Genomic DNA, 18,578 nt, shown 5'->3' with positions numbered 1-18,578 from the left:
TTAGAGTGCGACCAAGACAGTGCAGAAATCTGATCAATGGATCTAATTTAAATGGAAATGGTAGGAATTAGCTTAAATGAAGATTGTATGAATATCACTTGTTCTTACTGTGCAGATTTATCTTGGTTGATTTTATCTACTGATAACTTCTGCTGTTGCCAGTGAAATTCCATAAGGCAATGGTGAAACATTAAGGGTGAAATGTTGCTTATAAACTCTCAGTGATTTTTTGGTAGTGCTTTGGAAAGTCAATTTGAAAAACAGTCCTTGTAGATACAGGTGTTTTCTTTCTTTTTTTTTAAAAAAAACAAAACTAAAATGCTGCCCACTTTGAAATTCACATTGAAAGTCCAGCAATGCAAGGAATTGATGCTGGAGTCACTGGGCTGCTTTTCAGAATTGTTGATGGCAACCTTGGAAGGGTGGTAAGTGAAAGGAAAGAGGAAGATTGTAAATCTCTTCCTAAGAAGGAAGATTGTTTCCGCAGTGAACTCTAACTTGCAGTGTTCAGGGTTGCAGTGGTATTCATGTTCTTTACAATGTTTATCTTGGTCTGTTTTTAGGATACTTGTCTGTATAACATGATCATGAGAAGAAGGAGCAGCAATACCAATCCGTGTGTAACCTCTCCCAACATGTACAAACCATCAAACCTATTAGCATGTTCTTCCTGAATGGGCACTCAAAATCTTCTGGCCAAAGCAGTAGCCATCCTTGTTTTTGTTCTTGTAGGATGATTTAGTTGCACAGCAACAGGAGGGAGGGCAGGACAGTCGAGTGTCTTGAGAAGGGTGACTTACCCACATGCTGGTTTTGCTTTTGGTTATACTACTCACATTGCAATTGCTGTTCCTGTGTGATTTTTTTTTACCAAAGTGTTGGATCTGAGATCTTTGTAAGCTCCAAATATTGTGGCTCTGGGCAGCCTGGCCTGCTGGTGGGCAAACCTGCACAGAGCAGGGGGTTCAAACTGGATGATCGTTGTGGTCCTTTTCAACCCAGGCCATTCTAGGATTCTATGATTCTATGTTCTTATGACCACAGAAAATTGATGCCAGGTTAATCAGCCATGATCCAATGTGATAAATAGATGTTGCTTCTTATTCCACTTCCCTTTTCTTTAATTACTTTCTTCTTCACTGGTTCTAATGCCTGGCACACTACTGAGATCAGGATAACGAGCTTCTGCTTTGTGAATCACTTCAGCTGACAAATCCTGTCTGCTGAGGATCCCTGCTACCAGGCAGATATATCTCTGATGATAATTCACCATGTTCCTTGGATTCAGAGCACTATACTTTTGAATTTTGCTTCCATGTGGCTGGATGAACTTTCCTAGGCTCACCTTCTGCTTGTACCTCTGTGCAATGTATGTCGTACATGATAAAATAAGCCACACGTTATTTGAATTTGGGGGAATTTAGGTGGAAAGAGATCTTTATAAGGTCCCAAAGCTAACATTTGTCACTTGGACTGCAGTCTGCCAGAGCTGGAGGGTCGAACAGCTTTGACTTGGCTGTTCCCCTCTGCTGGCAAGAGCCAGTGGAGCATCAGAGCTGGCTATCCATCTCCGTGCAGCAGACACTGGGTGAGAAGGGAAGGAAAGCACTTGGGCTCCGAGCCTCAAAAAGCAATGGCAGTGCTAAAAAAAAACAACTGGACATCTTCCCTCTGTACAGCAACTCAGCGGATTTCAATACAAATAAACAGAGGGGCAGAAGTAGATTTGTACTTCCACACTCTTTTAAACATATAATTCAATGGAGTATGCACAGATATTCCATGACAGCAATAGATTTACTTCTCAATTCCAGACAGGATAATATATGGTGGCCAATAATAAATATCTTCACCCTTCACACTTGGTGTATACTGAATAGCACAGGGGGCAGCATCAGCCTTTCTAATGAAACATACTTTGTGTATGGGACAGGGGCAAGTGAAAAACCTCCCACTTCTATCTTTCAAATATGTAAGTAGTGATTAAGAAGAAAACAAAACACCTTTGAGTCAAATTGTCAAATTCGCTCAAATTGAACCAAATTCAGGATATATTTGATCCCTTTGCATCTGGAGAGTTGTAACCTGGAGCAGGAAACTACTGAGAAATTGTAGAGAGGCTTCAAGTCCTCAAAAAATTTCCTACTTTGACTTCCTTGGATGTTTGCTGCTGAAAAAGAAGGCTAGAAAGCCAGCTCTTGCTTAATCCTCTCATCAGGTATTTCTTTTAAGTAATTAATTGCTTGGACTATTAGTCACATCTCACCTGCTCTTGCCAAGAGTTTTTATAACCAAGCTTTCAAGCTCTCTTCATTCTTTTTTTGCAAAGCATTTTATAAAACTCCTTTTCCCGCATCCATCACTACTCTCTCACACATCCCTCCTCAGTTGTCAGGTATGGTAATACGAGTTGTAAGTTTCTGGTGCTGTGGAGGTCATTAAAGAAAAACAGACTTTGAACAAAGCCCTTCAGGAGTGACAGTGCTTTTGTCTCAAAGTTGCAGCGCTCTGAGAGCAATGTGGATTTTTATGGAGCTATTGCAAGGATATGGTTTAAGTAATAACTTCATGTCATCAGCATGGAAAGTTCTCTCTTTGGGAAGCCTCCCAGATTGAAGGAGGTTTCTACAAGCTTTTTGAAAATTTGCCTTTACACAAACTGAGCAACCCCAGATCAAGAAGGACAGACTGCTAAAGAAGTGTGCATATGTCTTCATGGGAATATTAGTCGACAGCACTGACAGAAATCTTTTTGCCAGTCACCAGAGCTTTCAGTCAAACCTGTCAGCTCAATTTGCTAAACTAAAGACAAGTTTAAATGAGCAGCACCTTTTCTACCAGCTTTTTTTTTTTCTTCTTCCTTTGGTGGTGACAATTTTACTGTTGCTTTTGCAGGCTTCTTATTATTTTCTTACCTGGACTGTTCAGATTTGCCTTCTCCTAAAACTCCTGCTTGAAATTCTCCACAGTGTGTCTATTCCTGATGTAGTTCAAGACTGAACATGTTGTTAGGATGCAGGAAACGCATCCAATGCAGTAGTCTTAATATCTAGTTTGCTGCTTTTGAAACTTTTGGAAAGTGCAGCATTCTCTGGGTCGGTTGTGTCTGTGTTCCTTCCAGATAGAGAAGCTAAAACTATCTGTAATTACTGGATGCAGCAGAAATCATAATTCCCCAGCCCTGAGGGAGCCGGATGATTGCTTGTAATTAAAGGCGACTTGCAGGCCCTTAGACTGCTGTTGCTTGGCTAACTTTGACTCTTGTGGCCTTGTCTTCCAGCCCTCACTTAGGCTGACATAAACCCTGCGCCACTGTGCAGGTACCAGTTATCAACAAGCCCTAAAATCTAACCTTAAAAAGAAAAACGTACTGAATTTCACTTGCAAACTACAGTTTGAGTTGTACTTGGTCTAGCTTAGTGAAACTAGAATGTGGAATTGCAAGAAAAGTCTGAAACCAAGGCACCTAACTTATAGGAGTGTATCTCCAGATGGTACAGAGGTGTTGCTTGTTCACACAGGTCTGATACGCGGTTGAATTATGAGTCCTTAGAGTAGATTCATTAGACTTAGGACCCTGTAACATCCTTGAATAAGCAGGACAGAGGCATCTATGCTCTGCTGACAGTTTCTTGCTATTGAAAACACTCCATGTTTAGGTGAATATTAATGTGCTTCCAGCAACCAAAAGCTGAATCAGGCACTGGTAATTCTGTTCACTACCATCTATTTTGCAGTGAAGGGTGACAAAGCTAATTATGCTATTAGATGAATTGCCTCATTTTTTCCCTTTCTGAGTCGTGTGATTTTTTTAACTCTTCATACACTTAGCACTGTGGTTACATTTTTCAGAGTTCATCCTCCTGAAGCTGAGGTCCGTTTAGCACAGAGCACTGGGTTGCTTTTTTCTTCCCCAAGAATAAATACAAATCATCTGCAACACCTGAATATTTTCTGATCGTTCTCTTATATTTAAATACAAAGAATAGCTAAGATAAATGCAAATCAGTGAAGCAATGCATCCTCTAATCCTTCCGCAAAAAAACCCCAAATTGTTCTTAACAGAGCAAGCAAAGAATTTTTTTACCGCTGGAATAAAGACTGAGCGGAATCTACCCAGCTTATTTTGGCATTAGCACAATTAGCAGAGCTGTCAATGTTTTACAGACTGTTTGAATAGAGTGTTAGCATAATATTTTGGAATATGATACTGGCAGACTCACCGCAGCGTTTGCTGTAACTGAAGTTCAGAGATCCAGGCTCAGACATGCAGTGATGAAAACACTTTGCCGTAATTCTGGTTGGAGGCATAACTGGTAAGAAAATAAAATGTATTCTGGATTGTTTATGTGTAGAAGGACAGATGAATACATTGCAGTAGTACTAATTATAGATGTTGTCATAATGCTTGAAGCTTTCATTCTGTCAAATCAGATTAACTGATGGGAGAAAATGCATGCTTACACAGACAATGTAGAGGAATAGCAATAGGCAATGCTTCAGCACGCTTACAGTGCCCACAGCACTTCTGTGTCATGGTGTGGCTTATGTGGGCTTTGCTGGAGTCCTGCAAAGACTCCAGCCATCTTGCTCTTTGGAGTTACTGCCCCAGTCTGCTTGTGCCCACTGAAGGGCTGTTTCCACCAGACAGGCTGCTATTTTGGCAGCATTTCTGCACGTGTTTCAGTGGCTCTTACAGGCATTACTGCTGTCCTTATCAAGCTCTGGTGAGGTCTGCAAAGAGATCGCTGAACTTTCACACTTCTTCTCTTCTTTGTTTAAAAAATAAAGTAAAAGAACTGTAGGTGCCTTGAAGGAAAAGTGTCACTGAGGTGCTTAATGTGAAGGTAAAGCCCAGTTTACAATGCAGTGGTATGACAAAGCTGTCCCTGAAACTTCTGCTTTAGACTATGGTTTTGTGTCTGACACACCTATGCCATCACCCTGAGGAAGGCAGTCCCGCTCCAGTATGTCCAGTTATTTTGTCTCTTTTGTAGTGATGCTGTCCTTTGGAAAAGTGAATTGTGAATGTTACCCTCCTGAGCTGCGTTTTTCTCACCTCTCTGCTGTCTCAGCAGCATCTACCCATATCAGTAGTCCTATAGAATAGCGTACTTAAGGAGGGAAAAGAACCTGTAATGAAGAGCCTTGTTGTACAGCACTCAGTCAGGAGTCGTTTAGCATGAATGTAAGTGCAGTCTGAGGGAGAAGAAGCAAAGAAGGTGAAGCCTCCATTTACCTGGATCTCTGTGCTGTGATAAAGGAGGAACCCAGCATAGGGCTTGTTTGCTCTGCCTGAAACCTCGGTGTTGCCCTTCATCTCTCGCTGTCACTGGCAGTGCCAACCTCTTGCTCTAGGATGGGATCATGCAAAAGCTGCTGGTGGTGGTTGTCCTGGCTCCTCTTCTGCAGGCAAGTGAAGGAGAGTGCACCTGCTTGTAGGTGTAGGGAGGACTCTTCCTCACATGGACCCCTTCCCACATCACAGAGCAGCAGGGAGAAATCCAGGGCCAGACCTTTACGAAGGTCACAGCAGTGTCCTGAATCCCTTCTGCATTGCCTGATGGACAACTGGCAGGAGGACTTGGGTACTCAGGAAATCCTGAACTCGAGCTCAGGCATGGTGTTATCGACACCTTGCATTTATAGTTGACCTGTGTTAATCCCTTCATACCTTAACACCAAATGGGTGGAAAGAAGGACGTTGTGCTTTGTGGCAACACAACAGCTTTTCAATAGAAGGCATCAGCACAATGGGGAGTAGTGCAGGAAATGGAGAACACTGTTGTATGCTGGGGTTGCTGCTGGAGGGGTTCAAGCAGACAGCATGCTCCAAGCTGACATGGGCATCTTTTCCTTTGGGAAGACTGCTGTGAGTGCTTGCAAATGAGCAGCAGCCAGCTAGTGGTTCTTTGTGTCATTCTGAAGAGGTTCCTGGAGCAAACAGACTGGATTGTCCCTCATAAAACTTCAAGGGATTGAGGGCTATCTGAGGAATAGTTTATGCTTTTATTCCCTGTAACTTCAGAGGCCACTGGACCTGGATCTGATTCTGCATGGCCACACACTGTCTTGCAGCCTAGGGGACTTCCCTGAGGTACAGGGGTGGTGTGAGGTGCCAGTTATCTGTGATGCAGACAGCAGGCAGTGTCCTTTGCTGCTCAGCTGCAGGGAATTCCTCGCTGTCTCTGAGCAATCTCTGGAACTTCTGTTATCATAGGAGATAGCATCCTCGGGCACATTCCCAATTCCTCTGCTTTCCACTTGCTTCCATGAGGTATGACACTGAAGTTTCTCTTGCCAATGTGCTTTCCTCCCATTTTGTGTTTTACATATCGCCTGGTTTCCTACAAGCCTTGGAAGCCCTATCTCTGTTCATAACTCCTATAAGTATCATTGCTGTGACATCATATCAGTCCAGTCCTTCATTTCCTCAGCAACTGAGTGCAATGACATTTTTTTCTCTACATTCTCCTGATCTAGCACCCATCTCAACTTCCTGCTTTTATTTATTTTTATAATTAGCTATCAGAAAGCACCTCTCCTATGAGGAAAGGTTGAGGGAACTGGGCTTGTTTAGCTTGGAGAAGAGAGGGCTGCAGGGTGGCCTTCCAGTACTTGAAGGGAGCATAGAAACAGGAGGGGGAACGGCTGTTTGTGAGAGTGGATGGTGACAGGACAAGGGGGAATGGTTGTAAACTGAGACAGGGGAGGTTTAGGTTGGATATCAGGAGGAAGTTTTTCCCCCAGAGGCTGGTGAGGCACTGTTACAGGTTGCCCAAGGAGGCTGTGGATGCCCCATCCCTGCAGGCATTCAAGGCCAGGCTGGATGTGGCTCTGGGCAGCCTGGGCTGCTGGTTGGTGACCCTGCACATAGCAGGGGCTTGGAACCGGATGATCTCTGTGGTCCTTTTCAACCCAGACCATTCTATGATTCTATGAGTAGCCTCTGAGCTCAGAGGCTCCTGGAGGTCAAAATTCAATGATACAAAATGTCATGCACTCATCAGGGATGGGATGTTCTCCTGTATCACCTTAACAGCATCAATATTTGCTTACTTCTCTAGTGGCAGCCTCACACAGAACCTCATCTTTCTTTACTTTTTCTCCTCTGCTCTTTTCTCTCTATCTGCCCAGCATCTCTCCGCTGTATGTCTGCCTTCATAACTATGGCATTGGTTCATCATTTTTCTGGTGTTTCTGCAACCTGTAGTAACTTTTCCTTAATCCTTACTCTCATCTGTCCCTATTTGCTTTCAGATATCAGCTGAAAATAAAAGCTTTTGCTTTCTTTCATAACTTAAAAAATAAGTACTATCCCTGGAGGTGTTCAAGGCCAGGTTGGAAGGGGCCCTGAGCAGCCTGATGTAGTGGGTGGCAGCTGAATAGTCTTTAAGGTCCCTTCCAACCGAAATAATTCTACAAGTCTATGATTTTTCTCTTCTGTCATTTATGCATCCATTCTTTTGGCACAGCTTGGTATTTTAAAGGTATAGCATCCGGGTAAGCTGTGGACACACAGGGTACACTGCCATCAGATTGCTACTGGCATATCTTAAGCTGTAGCTGATACACTTAACAGTTTAAAGGGAGAAATTATTTAAAAGGTGTATGAATTGTGGCGTGCCATGAATTATTGATTTATTGCCATGATGATTCCTGGCAGTAAATGAAACATCTCGGAAAATGCTCCTAACTAAAGCAGAATGGAGAAAATACTGTTGTATGCATCCAGCAATAGAATTTAAACAGGTCTATGGGGAAGGATGAAGTATAAAAGGAGAGTTTCATTCTGCTGGCTATTTAATGTAACTGTGGTGAGCCCCGTGCACATCCGTGAGGTTGAACAGTTTCTTTTGGTTTTCATGTGGGGTTTGTTTTAAGATATCTGAAACACTTGGGAGCGAAGGGTGGGAGAGCTGTGCCTCCTAAGTCAAAATGGAAGTCTCAGCATCTGTGTGTTTACAGAAGCACTAAAAGCTGCAGTGGTTTTGCTGAAATGGGATGGCTTGCATATGGAGAATCAGGCCCACGACAGGTCTAATATCAACTGTATGCTCTTTGGCAAAGTGATGAAGAAATAGTGAATGATGGCATTGCTTTCCTCTTACAGTGACCTTTTCATTAAACTCCTTACCGTCCTTCCCACAAGCAGGTGGTAGTGCTGTGCTGTTTCTCAGATGAGATGCTATGATTAGGAGTAGAGAAATGATTATCTGTCACCTATGGAGAATGTGGCAGAGCTTCTGGGTCTTGATGACGAGTCAGAAGACTGGGTCATCTTACTGACAAGATCAAAAGTGCTCCAAAATTGGCAAAACTTGAAGAATCAAAACTGTAAAGTTTAAGTTAGTACAGGCTGTGCTGTCTTTCAGTGTGGCAGTACTTTTTATGGCCTCATGTGTATGTCATGTCTAATCTTCTTTGTGTGGAACTTGTCTGATCTCAGTAGAATTAAAATGAACTTTGGCATTTTTTCTACTTTGGAAGGAAAGTTTCTACATTTATGGTTTTACTGAAAAGTTGTGTTTTTTTTTTCCTTACTGAAAAACTGCTTTTTACATGAATGGATGCAAGGCTTCTAGTTTTCAATTTCACTCTGGAATGTGTAACACAGAAGGGTGAAACTGGTGAATTGTTGTGCAGTATCAGCAGCCTGAGCCTGGTTTCGTACCTTCTTGCACGTAACAGATCCCAAAGCTGAAACCTCTCTAATTTTGTGTAGATCTGTTTAGAATCTGTTGTTTTTATCCTTGTGTGTCTATTTGTGCTCATAGGGATTATCCTAATCTCTGGAATTGTCTGTTATTACACTGCCTATATGGGCAGGAATTGTCTGTTATTACACTGCCTATATGGGTTTTGAAGTAGCCAAGTTATGTTTCTAAAAACTGATTTAAGCTTTTTAAACAGGGGCTTGCTTGCTTAGGCCAATTAATGTATTCACATTTCCACCAATTGCTGTGTGTCAGTGTTCCGCACTTGTGCAACTGGCATGGGAAATCACAGCCGGCTGTTTTCATGGGAGCCTGACTTTCCTGGTGTGGCAAACTGCTCTGCTTAGAATCACAGAATAGTTTAGGTTGGAAGGGACCTTTAAGAGCATCTACTTCCAACCCCCTGCTGTAGGCAGGGATACCTCCCGCTAGAGCAGGTTACTCAGAGCCCCATCCAGCCTGGCCTTGAAAGCTTCCAGGGTCAGGGCATCCACAGCATCACTGGGCAACCTGTTCCAGTGCATCACACCACCCTCAAGGTAAAGAATTTCTTTCTGATATCTGGTCTAAATCTACCCTCTTCCAGTTTAAAACCATTTCCCCTTGTCCTGTTGATACATGCCCTTATAACAAGTCCCTCTCCAGCTTTCCTGTGGGCCACCTTTCCTGTGGGCTCCTCCTTTACCCACTGGCACTGTAACTCAGTTAAAAAAGGCCACTTCACTAGCTATGATGGATAACAGTTTGGCAACTTCATGTGCCAGTTCCCTCAGAACCCATAGATAGATCTCATTGGGTCCTATGGGCTTGTACACCTTCAGATTCTTTAAGTGGTCTCGAACCTGATTTTAACTTACAGCACACAGATCTGCCTTCTCCAAGTTCTTACTGTTGCTTTCTGCAACTTGGGCAGTGAGGCTAGAACCCTTGCTGGTGACGACTGAGGCAAAGAAGTCAGCTTTCTCCATATCCCTCGTGACCAGCTCTCCAGTTTCCTTCCTGGCTGCTCGGACAACTTCTTTGTAGTCCTCCCAGATAACCTGTTCCTGCTTCTACTCCCTATTTACTTTCTTTTTGAGCTTAAGTAAGTCCAGGAGCAACTTGTTTGTCCATGAAGCCTCCTGGTGTTCTTGACTGCCTTCCTTTTTCTCAGGATGCACTGTTTCTGGGCCTGGAGGAGATGGTCCTTGAATACCGACCAGCTTTCTTGGGCCCCTCTTCCCTCCAGGGCTTTCCCACGTGTCACCCCAACAAGGAGTTCCCTGAAGAGTTCCAAGTCTGCTCTCCTGAAGTGCAGAGTAACAAGCTCACTGCACACCCTCTTTGATAGCCTAAGGATTTTGAACTCTGCCATTCCATGATCACAACAGCCAAGGCTGCCCTTGAGCTTTACAGTACTCACCGGTCCCTCCTCTTTGGTGAGGACAAGGTCCAGCACAGCACTTTCCTCTTGGGTTCCTGTACTTTCCTGGGATGAGGAAATTGTCAGTACATTCCAGGAAGCTGTTTGATTTCTGGTGCGCTGCAGGAGGACCATGTTTTATGGCTGTGAACCTGTTCCTACCTGTTTATAGAGGGCCTCATCCACTTGGTCTTCCCAACCAGGCAGCCTGTAGCAGACCCTCACTATGATTTCTCAACCCTTAAGCTTTAGTGTCTTTGGCTGAAAACACCAAATCTCAGTGGACTGTGGGTGGGGTCGGTGTGACAAAGGACATCTCTGTCCTCTTGTCTTCCCCATACCTGGAGGATGGGCCCCAGTGGTGTTAAGAGAAATGCCCCGTGTCTTGCTTCTTGCTCTGCCTGGGCTTGGTGTGGGGTTCACCGTGGGACCCTTGTAGAACCGGGCTGTTTGCTGCCCTGTGCGAGCCGCCAGTTCAGCCATAGGTCCTGCTGCAAACCTCATGCATTATGAATAAAGCATTGTCTCCTAATGTACCGTTAGCGGTTCTTGTTGAAAGGCACTGAAAAGGCTGTTACAAGTGTTGGGCTTCATCTCCCTCTGCTGCGCGAACTTCCCATCCTGTGTTGTGAGGCTTCGGGCAGTGCTGCTTTACCGATTTCTGTATTTTAAAGTGAATTTTGCCCAAGTTGAAGCTGCACGCTGCGTTCTGCCTGAGTGCATGCTGCCTCGCGATGAAGCAGACGGCTCTTTGCCAGGAGCGAGCCGCTCACTTTCTGTAATTTACCCTTCCTTTTTGGCTCGGTCGGGCTTTTAATCAGCGCCAGCCCGTTCCCTCGCGTTCGTGTGTGTGTGTGCAAGGGAGAGGGCGGCAGAGCGAGGAGCTGTGCCTGGGCTATGCTGACAGACGACTTTCCCCTCGGCTGTCAGGTTCTGAGCCTGTCGGCAGCGCTGCTGGTAAGTGAGGGGGGAAGAAAAGCCCACGCCGGGGCTGGGGGAGCGATGCTGAGCCGGCTGGGGGAGCGGCACGCAGGGAGAGCGGGATGCCGCCGGCGTGGCGGTGCAGGCTCCCCAGCTGCCCATGCAGACGGCTCAGTTGGCAGCGAGGGATTTCCCTTTCCCCTTCCCTCCTTTGCTAAAGATCCTTCAGCCAGTATTACTGGTTGGATCCTTGGCTTATTGTTGGTATTTTTTTTTTAATAAAAGAAAAATCCGTGCGGGTTTGCTAGTCCGGAGCTGAGCCGCTAATCCCCTGGGTCTGCCCGATGATGCTGGCGTGCCCCCCGCGTACACCTGAGCGCCCGGGGAGGGGGGAGAAGGGGCTGCCAGAAATGTTGGCCACTGGCGGGCAGCCCCGTTAAAGGTGGAGCGTGTGCTTGGGGCAGCCGCCCATCATCGCCGAGCCATAACCGACGCGGTAACCTGCAGCCATGGAGTCGCCCACGAAGGAGATTGAAGAATTTGAGAGCAACTCTCTAAAATACCTACAGCCAGAGCAGATAGAGAAAATCTGGCTTCGGCTCCGAGGCTTGTAAGTAACACTTTTTTTTTTCCCCCCCACGTCCTTCTCCCATTTCCTCCCATTGTCAAAGTGATTGTAGCACTTTCCTTTTCCTTTCTTGTCGGTACCTTCAAAATGACAAGGGAGTTTCCACACCTGTTCTCCATAAATACAGTGACTTAATCTCAGCAAAGATCCACTTGCTTCCTTAAACGAACCCCGCGTGTTACACCGAAGAAACATTCTTAGCGGGCAAGTAGAAATGTCATTAATGAGACACGGTAATTTAGCAGCAGCTTTGTGCGATGCTAATTACTTTTGCTGCAGCACTGGAAAAGTTTTGTTGTTGCCTGGAATGCAACCTAATTGGGTCCTCCGATTTGAGTAATACTTCCATTAGCTGCAACCTACAGAAAGACTTTTTTTCCCTGTACGTGTACACCATTTCTGGCACTGATGCAGTTAACAAGGTCAAAATAGGCAGAGAAAGCACAATTGGAAGAGATTTCCACTTGTGGCAGCAGCAAATTAATGATGCACAGATCAGATCTTAATGATTAGTTTATACATGTGTTGTTAAGCCTGACTTGTCATGAAATGGTGGGACACTGCTTCCTGTGCTTAAAGAACGACCTGGGACTGTAGAAATGTAGAAGTTTACACACTGTAGAGCTTGTGTAGCTTATTTAGAGTTAATGTCTGGCATCTTTTTCAGAGTCTCAGTATCCAAAATGTTGCCTACCGGCGATAAGAGCCACTGTTGGCTGCAGAGCATTTATTTATTTGCCCATCAGTTTTTGGCTCAGCCAAAGAGGAACACTGCCATATTAAGCTGCATCCCTCTCTGTGTTCAGAACTGAGTTGTTTTTTTTTCTCCCTTAGTTGCTCATGTTAGAGAATGTTTCAGCCTGCAGGGTGTGTGTGTGGGGGGGAACAAGAAGGATAGGAAAGAGCAGAACTGGGAACGCATAAGAGGAGCAGGCTAAAAATGGACAACAAAGGGTTTCCAGTTAAACTGGAGTTGCTATGAGAGTTGTTTAGTGTGAGCAGTGACGGCATATTTTTGTAAAGCACATCCAAAACTTCTGCAGGACTCCATGCAGAGTAAAAGACGTGCATGAATATGTATGTCCTTCAAGTCGTCACTCCAGGAAGCCTATTTTGTGAAGGAATTTAATCAAAGTGGTTGACAGCTGTCTTGTAAGCATTCCAAATAGAACAGCCACGCAAAACAAACCCTCTTATTTTCAAATCTGTGCCATGCTGTAGCATTAGGAGTCGTTGCGTTTCTGTCTAATACAGAGTTTAGCAGCATGCTGGTTTGGATCACACCTGAAGTTTTGCAGATAATTCCTTAGCAGCAGATTAGTTCAGGGTCTCTCCTGTCTTCTGTACAAAGAGTGATTGCACATTGTTTGTCAAACTCCAGGCTGTTCCACCTTTGGGAGACTTGGCAAAACTGCAGGACTTATTCCACATTCGCAATTACTGAACTTCAGGCTGTTTCTCAGTGTAGCCCTGTGTTGGCACTGTGTGCGTGTCACAAATGCACCTTTTCTTTCTGAGTTTCAAAATTTCTTTGCTCATAGAAGGGCAAAGAAGAAAGAAATTGGCTGTAAATTTTCTATCTCCACTCATTATATGCATACACACACAAGCTGGTTGCAGTCTGAGGTTTAGCGTCATACTTCATGATTTTTCTTCTCCTTTCTTATTCACATCTGTGTAAGAAGAATGAGTCGATGTGTGCAGCCATCTCAGAAGCCTTGTAAACGAGGGACTTCATTCTGCAGAGATCAAATACTACTCGAGGAGACATCACTCCTTGCATCTGGTGCACTGACAGAGCAGTGCTAAGCAGGCAGTCAGGGGCAGCATGCTGCCAAGGACCTGTAGGCTGCAGCAGGCAGGGACCCAACAGGTTACTGCATCCTGCCACCGCTCCTGCACTGAGAAAGGCAGTGATGATACAAACAGTCCCAGGTGCTCAGTGTCAGGTTTGACATCTCCTTGGTACGACTTCACCTGGTGCTAGGCTCATACCTTCCTCCCTGTGCTCCCACCTCCAGCACCAGCTGGTGTGTCTGCTCCCAGTGACTCCCCAGAGGAGATCCCATTTCATTGCCTCTTTCAGTACCTAGCTTTTCCAGGGAGTGGGGTCTCTTAATTTCCCCCCGTCTCAGCCTGCATAGTTGAAAGGGAATGGAAACCCAAAGGCTGCAAAGGGGCGGTGAAGCTGACGCTCTTTTCAGACTCCTGTAATATAGTGTTTTCTGCTTAAACAATTCTGGCCATAGCTCTTCTTGCTATATGCCATATGCCCAGTAAAGTTCTGTCCCACAGGCTGGTTGGCCTTTGGGTAAGGAACAGAGAAGCCTTTTGGACGGTGTGCAAAAGGCAGGCTTTGAGAAGCTGAAGCATGTGTCTGCAGCATGAGTTGTATGTTGCTGTAAGAGGCAGACAAGATATTGAACTCACCTATGGGAGTGGATTGGAAAAAATTCCTTCCTGGTTTCATTATGCATCTCTCCAGCATGCATTTCTTGGTTAGGACAGTCTGGTTGTCTTATTTGGAAACAGTAGTTCTTGGGCCATATGCAGATTCCTTTTACTGTTTAAGAAAGAGCTAAAATATCTATGTCGTAAAATTTCTGAAATATTGTTACTTGACATATACATATTTGTGACTTAATGATTCTGTGAAGCAATCAACAAGAAGTCAATGAACCTGCAGTGGGTTAATTAAACCCACATGTTTAAGGCAGTGTGATAAATTTTACCACTCATCTGTGGTAAAACTCTTGGCTGTCTCATACGAGAGACCTAAGGAACAAATGCCAGCTTTTATACAAGCCCTGTTAGATATTAAGTTTAATCACAGATCAGAATTAATCTCTTAGTGTTCTGTTTTTAATAAATGTTCATGAAAGGTTTCTGAATGAGCTGTCTCCTGGGCAAAAGTGCCACCAGAGGTATTTGAAACTCCCTGGGGAAAATCGTGCCAGTTGACTTCTGACTGCTTTGACCTTTCATGTCGTACCACAGCGTGAGCAAGGAGTTTACTCCAGAGCTTTTCTCACAGGACCCCTCTCAAGCAAAACGTGTGCCTGTGCAGCCGTCAGAGACCTTTCTTTCCTTGGAATGAATGAACCAGCTTTCCCTGCAGCATCATCCTTCCAGGACTAGACCTGCTTCTGAGTTTCATTGTCATCATAAATGAACCAGGCTTGAGCAGCTTCCTGTCCCTTCTGGGGTATCTTAGATGTTGGTAGTAAGAACAGAGAGCCTGCAGAGCCGTATATGAAACATGATGACAAGCTGTTACACGAGAATGCTGTGTTTTCCTGTGGCAGTGCCTCTGAGCTCCCTAGTCCCATCCTCACCCCTGCCTGGGAGTCAGAGTGGGAGAAAGCAGATTGCCAAATATAGGGGAATGAGCAGAAAAGTCGTGGAGAAAGGTGTGTATGCTCTAATGCCTGGGGGTGAGAAGGCATTAAATCCTGAAGGGAGGGCTGCCCCCAAACTCCCTGTCCTTATGCCAGGACAGCCCCTGGGGTCTTCTGACTTGCATTTGACTTGCATCAGTCTGAACGCTGCCCGTCTCTGACAGCTGCACAAAGCAAAAAACATGTCTTGCCAGAGGCTTCCCCTCCTGGCTGCCTGAGGAGTATCTGCATTTTCCTCCTCCTAAACACGTTTTTAATTCATGAGCAGATAACTTTTGTTCTTTGGCTGCTGCACGAGTTCAGGGATGTCCATTTGTGATCTCACAGGGAGACTGCCTTTGAACAGCTTCCTGTTATTTCCTAGCTGTGTTCACCCATGAAGGCAGACAGCCTCAGTCTGCAAGGAAAAGTGTTCCTGAAGGATGTGCTGATTGCTTGTTTATGGCTCTCAGTAATTCCTTCTGCTAGAAAAAGGGACTTGAGTTTTTTGCTCTTTAGTAAGGGCCACGTTCTGTCTTCTGCACCCCACAGGCTGGCTTTCCATAAGGCTGGCTTTTTTTCAGACAAACCAGCTCTGACTTGGACACTGCATACAGAGGAGTTACTTATGAGTCCGCCCTGCACTCTCCTACAATAGCCAGTAACTCATTCTCTTACGCACAGGACCTTCTGCCCTTCATCCATCAAAGTTTATCTGGACCTATTATGGAGCACTAGTTGTGGCAGAGCTTGGAGACCCCATTTCAAAACACATCTGCACGGTTGCTTTTTAAGCTGGTGGTTTCTCCATGAAGCAGTGAGCAGTGATGGCTGTGTTGGGATGTTGTTGTTTTAGCACTTGGGCTCCCAGCTGCAGGACTGCAAACTCTCATTTGCTACTTAGGGCTCTTAAAGATCTATGAAGTGGCCTAAGTTACCTTCCAGCTTCTCAGACATGGAGACCTGAGCCCTTTTCAACACTAGGATTACATGTTGTATCTGATGGTATTTAAGAATGCAAGGGCACATATCCAGAGAGCTTCAGTTGAGCTGTGATGGTTTAGGGCAGCTAAAGATCCAGCTTGGAGGTATTTTCAGATTAATTCTTGGTTGTTTTTTGCAGAAGAAAAAGAAAAAAGTTGATTTTTAGCTGTCATAGCGTAACCAGGATCTGCTGGTGCCCCTGCAATAGCTTAAGAATTGCAGAGGGAGAAAAGACAAAATGTACTTTAACTTTCTTCCTGATAGCTGGAATTATAATGTTAAATTGCTAAAGTCATAATAAATCCCTTCATTCTCAGTGTAGCCCTTCCTCATGCTGCCAAAGATGAAACTGCAAACAGCAGCAGTCTCTGAGCTGAGACTCAAATGGGATGTTTGAGTTTGATCTCATCTGTCCGGCTCTCCTGCTCAAACCTGTCAGTGTAAAATTGGTCTTAAAAATCTGAAGGGGAAGGAAAATAGAAGCACACATAAATCAGTGAGTTTGAAAAGTTCATGGTTTTGCTGAAGATCCGGAAAGATATTTCAGCACGTAGGGGATGTGCTTAATTTCCTCTGCAGAGAACCATGCATTCTATCGATGGTGAAGACATCCAAATGCAAATGTTACAGGAAGATTGAAATTCAGATTTGTTTTTGAAATAAATGATGATGCAACTAATTTCAATGGGAAAACATGGAGCCTCAATGACTGAAGACAATTTGGCAAGCATTACCGAGCCACTGCTCGGTTATTTGTTTCCCCTTCTCGTCTGTATGTACTCCACAGTATTTTTAGGGTTTCTTACATGAAGAAATGTCGCATGCAGAACAGCTGGTTCTCCCGGTGACAGTACCCTCATCTGCTCCATTTTCATTTATGTAGCCGTCATAAACAGGAAAACAGAAAGCTCCCTTCAGTTCCAGTGGTGCTCTCTACACAGTAGTCTTTGTCCCCAAATATTTTAGCTGGCAACAGATAGTAAAGATGTAGAAAACCCCTCAGAAAGCGCCACTTTGTTAGTAAATGTGTAAATTAGTCAACTTTCAAGTGGAAAATATGAATATGCTAATTCCTTTCCGGAGGTGAAAGAGGCACTCCTGCTGTCTTTGGTCTTGGTTTCAGCCTTCCTGAACCTCCTGAGAGTCTAGGTTTAAACTGAAGCCCTGTTCACCTTGGAAGCAGGACTGAGCTACCTTCAATCGTGTTTCTAAACAGATGCTGCTGCCCTTTTCTTCGTTTGGTTTTTGTGATGAGCATGGGCTGGGGTTGTTGATCAGAGAACCGTGTCAAGAAACCTCTGTACAGTCCTCTTAAGACTCTGTTTGACTCTTCTCATGTATTTCAAGTTGCTGCTGGAAGTGAAGATGAGCATGCTCAGGGAGCAGGAGGTGGAGGCAGGAATGGGTGACGTTTTGCTGTCGTGCTTCCTGGGAGGACTGAAAAGGTCTCACTGCCGGGTGTCTGTGCTGGGGGAGACCGTGCTCTAATGTGGGCCTCTAAATTCCCAGTTGGGGTGAGCCACTCTTTGGGTGTGAGGGATTTAGCTGGTTGTCAGGTTTGTTGGGGTCTGGTTGGTCTGCAATATCATTCTCTCCTCGGTGTGACCACCAAACTGACCCGTAACAGCTGATTTCGTACTGCTGTAGCAGACAGAACTGCTGACAGCTGCTGATCTCACGACAGAAAAGCGGACAGAGGAACAAATTGTTGGAACATAGCAACTTCAAGAGAAGATAATTTAAAAGTAAAGCGTTTGGAGGTGTAGTAATTCAGTAAACTGAAAAAATTCACCACAGTCCTTCAATTACTTCGTTCCGTCCAGTGACTTTTATTTGAATCTTAAATCAATAAATGAATCCTGTAGGTAACAAAAGAGAGAGGACTTCATGTTTAATACTGAAACGTTGTCTAAGAAATAATATACACTCTAGTTTTTACACTAATCATAAAAAAAGCTTTTATTCTTCTGGAGGTAGTACAAATGAATCATAACTGCAGCCTCAAAAGCAATTATTTATTTCCGCAATCATAAAAAGAAGACCGTAGCCTGCTGTAAAAGAAAAGGGCTCCCTTTGTGATTTAAATGCAGTGCTTTTCAAATAGCACCGCCATAAAGCGTGCAGTCCTGCATAAGAAACAAGAATATGAAAAAAAAAGTTATTTCAGGGAAGATGAATTTAAACCTTAACTCAAGGGGAAATTACAAGTCTTTCTGGAATTCTCTTCAAAAAATGTCTTGGTGGGATAGGAGTGCATGCATAAAGAAACAGAACTCAATGGAAGACGGCGCTGAAAAATCCTCTGCATGTTTATGTGTTTTAAAGGCTGTGAGGCCAGCTCATCTCCTAATCTGCCAGCTCTGGGAGGATTCAAACACTATATTAAACCCAACTCAGCCCTTGAAAGGTTTTTTAAATACTGTGTTTCTCTTTCTTTCTGCAATTCATGAGATATTCCTCTTCTGTTCTCTTTCCATCAAAAAAATTAGTTTTGTCCCTTCAAAATACTAGAAACTAACTGTCTCTGAGGGGTGATTGAGATACATGTA

At 44.4% G+C, this 18,578-nt stretch overlaps 1 protein-coding gene across 3 annotated transcripts in view; it reads left to right on the top strand.

The window, feature by feature from the left end:
- The first annotated feature begins 10,937 nt into the window (after positions 1 to 10,937).
- Positions 10,938 to 18,578, top strand: part of PDE1C (phosphodiesterase 1C) — a 164,015-nt gene continuing 156,374 nt past the window's right edge. Inside the window, exons 1-2 of one of the 3 annotated variants that reach the window (XM_042889222.1) lie at positions 10,938 to 11,076; positions 11,548 to 11,650. In XM_042889222.1, coding sequence (XP_042745156.1) covers positions 11,550 to 11,650 — 101 coding nt within the window. In that variant the 5' untranslated portion in view covers positions 10,938 to 11,076; positions 11,548 to 11,549. Of the gene's footprint in view, positions 11,077 to 11,325; positions 11,651 to 18,578 lie in introns of all 3 variants that reach the window. The other 2 variants (XM_042889223.1, XM_042889224.1) reach the window with 2 other exon arrangements.

The sequence above is a fragment of the Lagopus leucura genome, unplaced genomic scaffold (assembly GCF_019238085.1).
Source record: "Lagopus leucura isolate 7727_CA_CO unplaced genomic scaffold, USGS_WTPT01 Super-Scaffold_100157, whole genome shotgun sequence".
NCBI lineage: Eukaryota > Metazoa > Chordata > Aves > Galliformes > Phasianidae > Lagopus > Lagopus leucura.
Note: the sequence above shows the minus strand (reverse complement) of the source record. Positions and strands in the feature narration are given on the sequence as shown.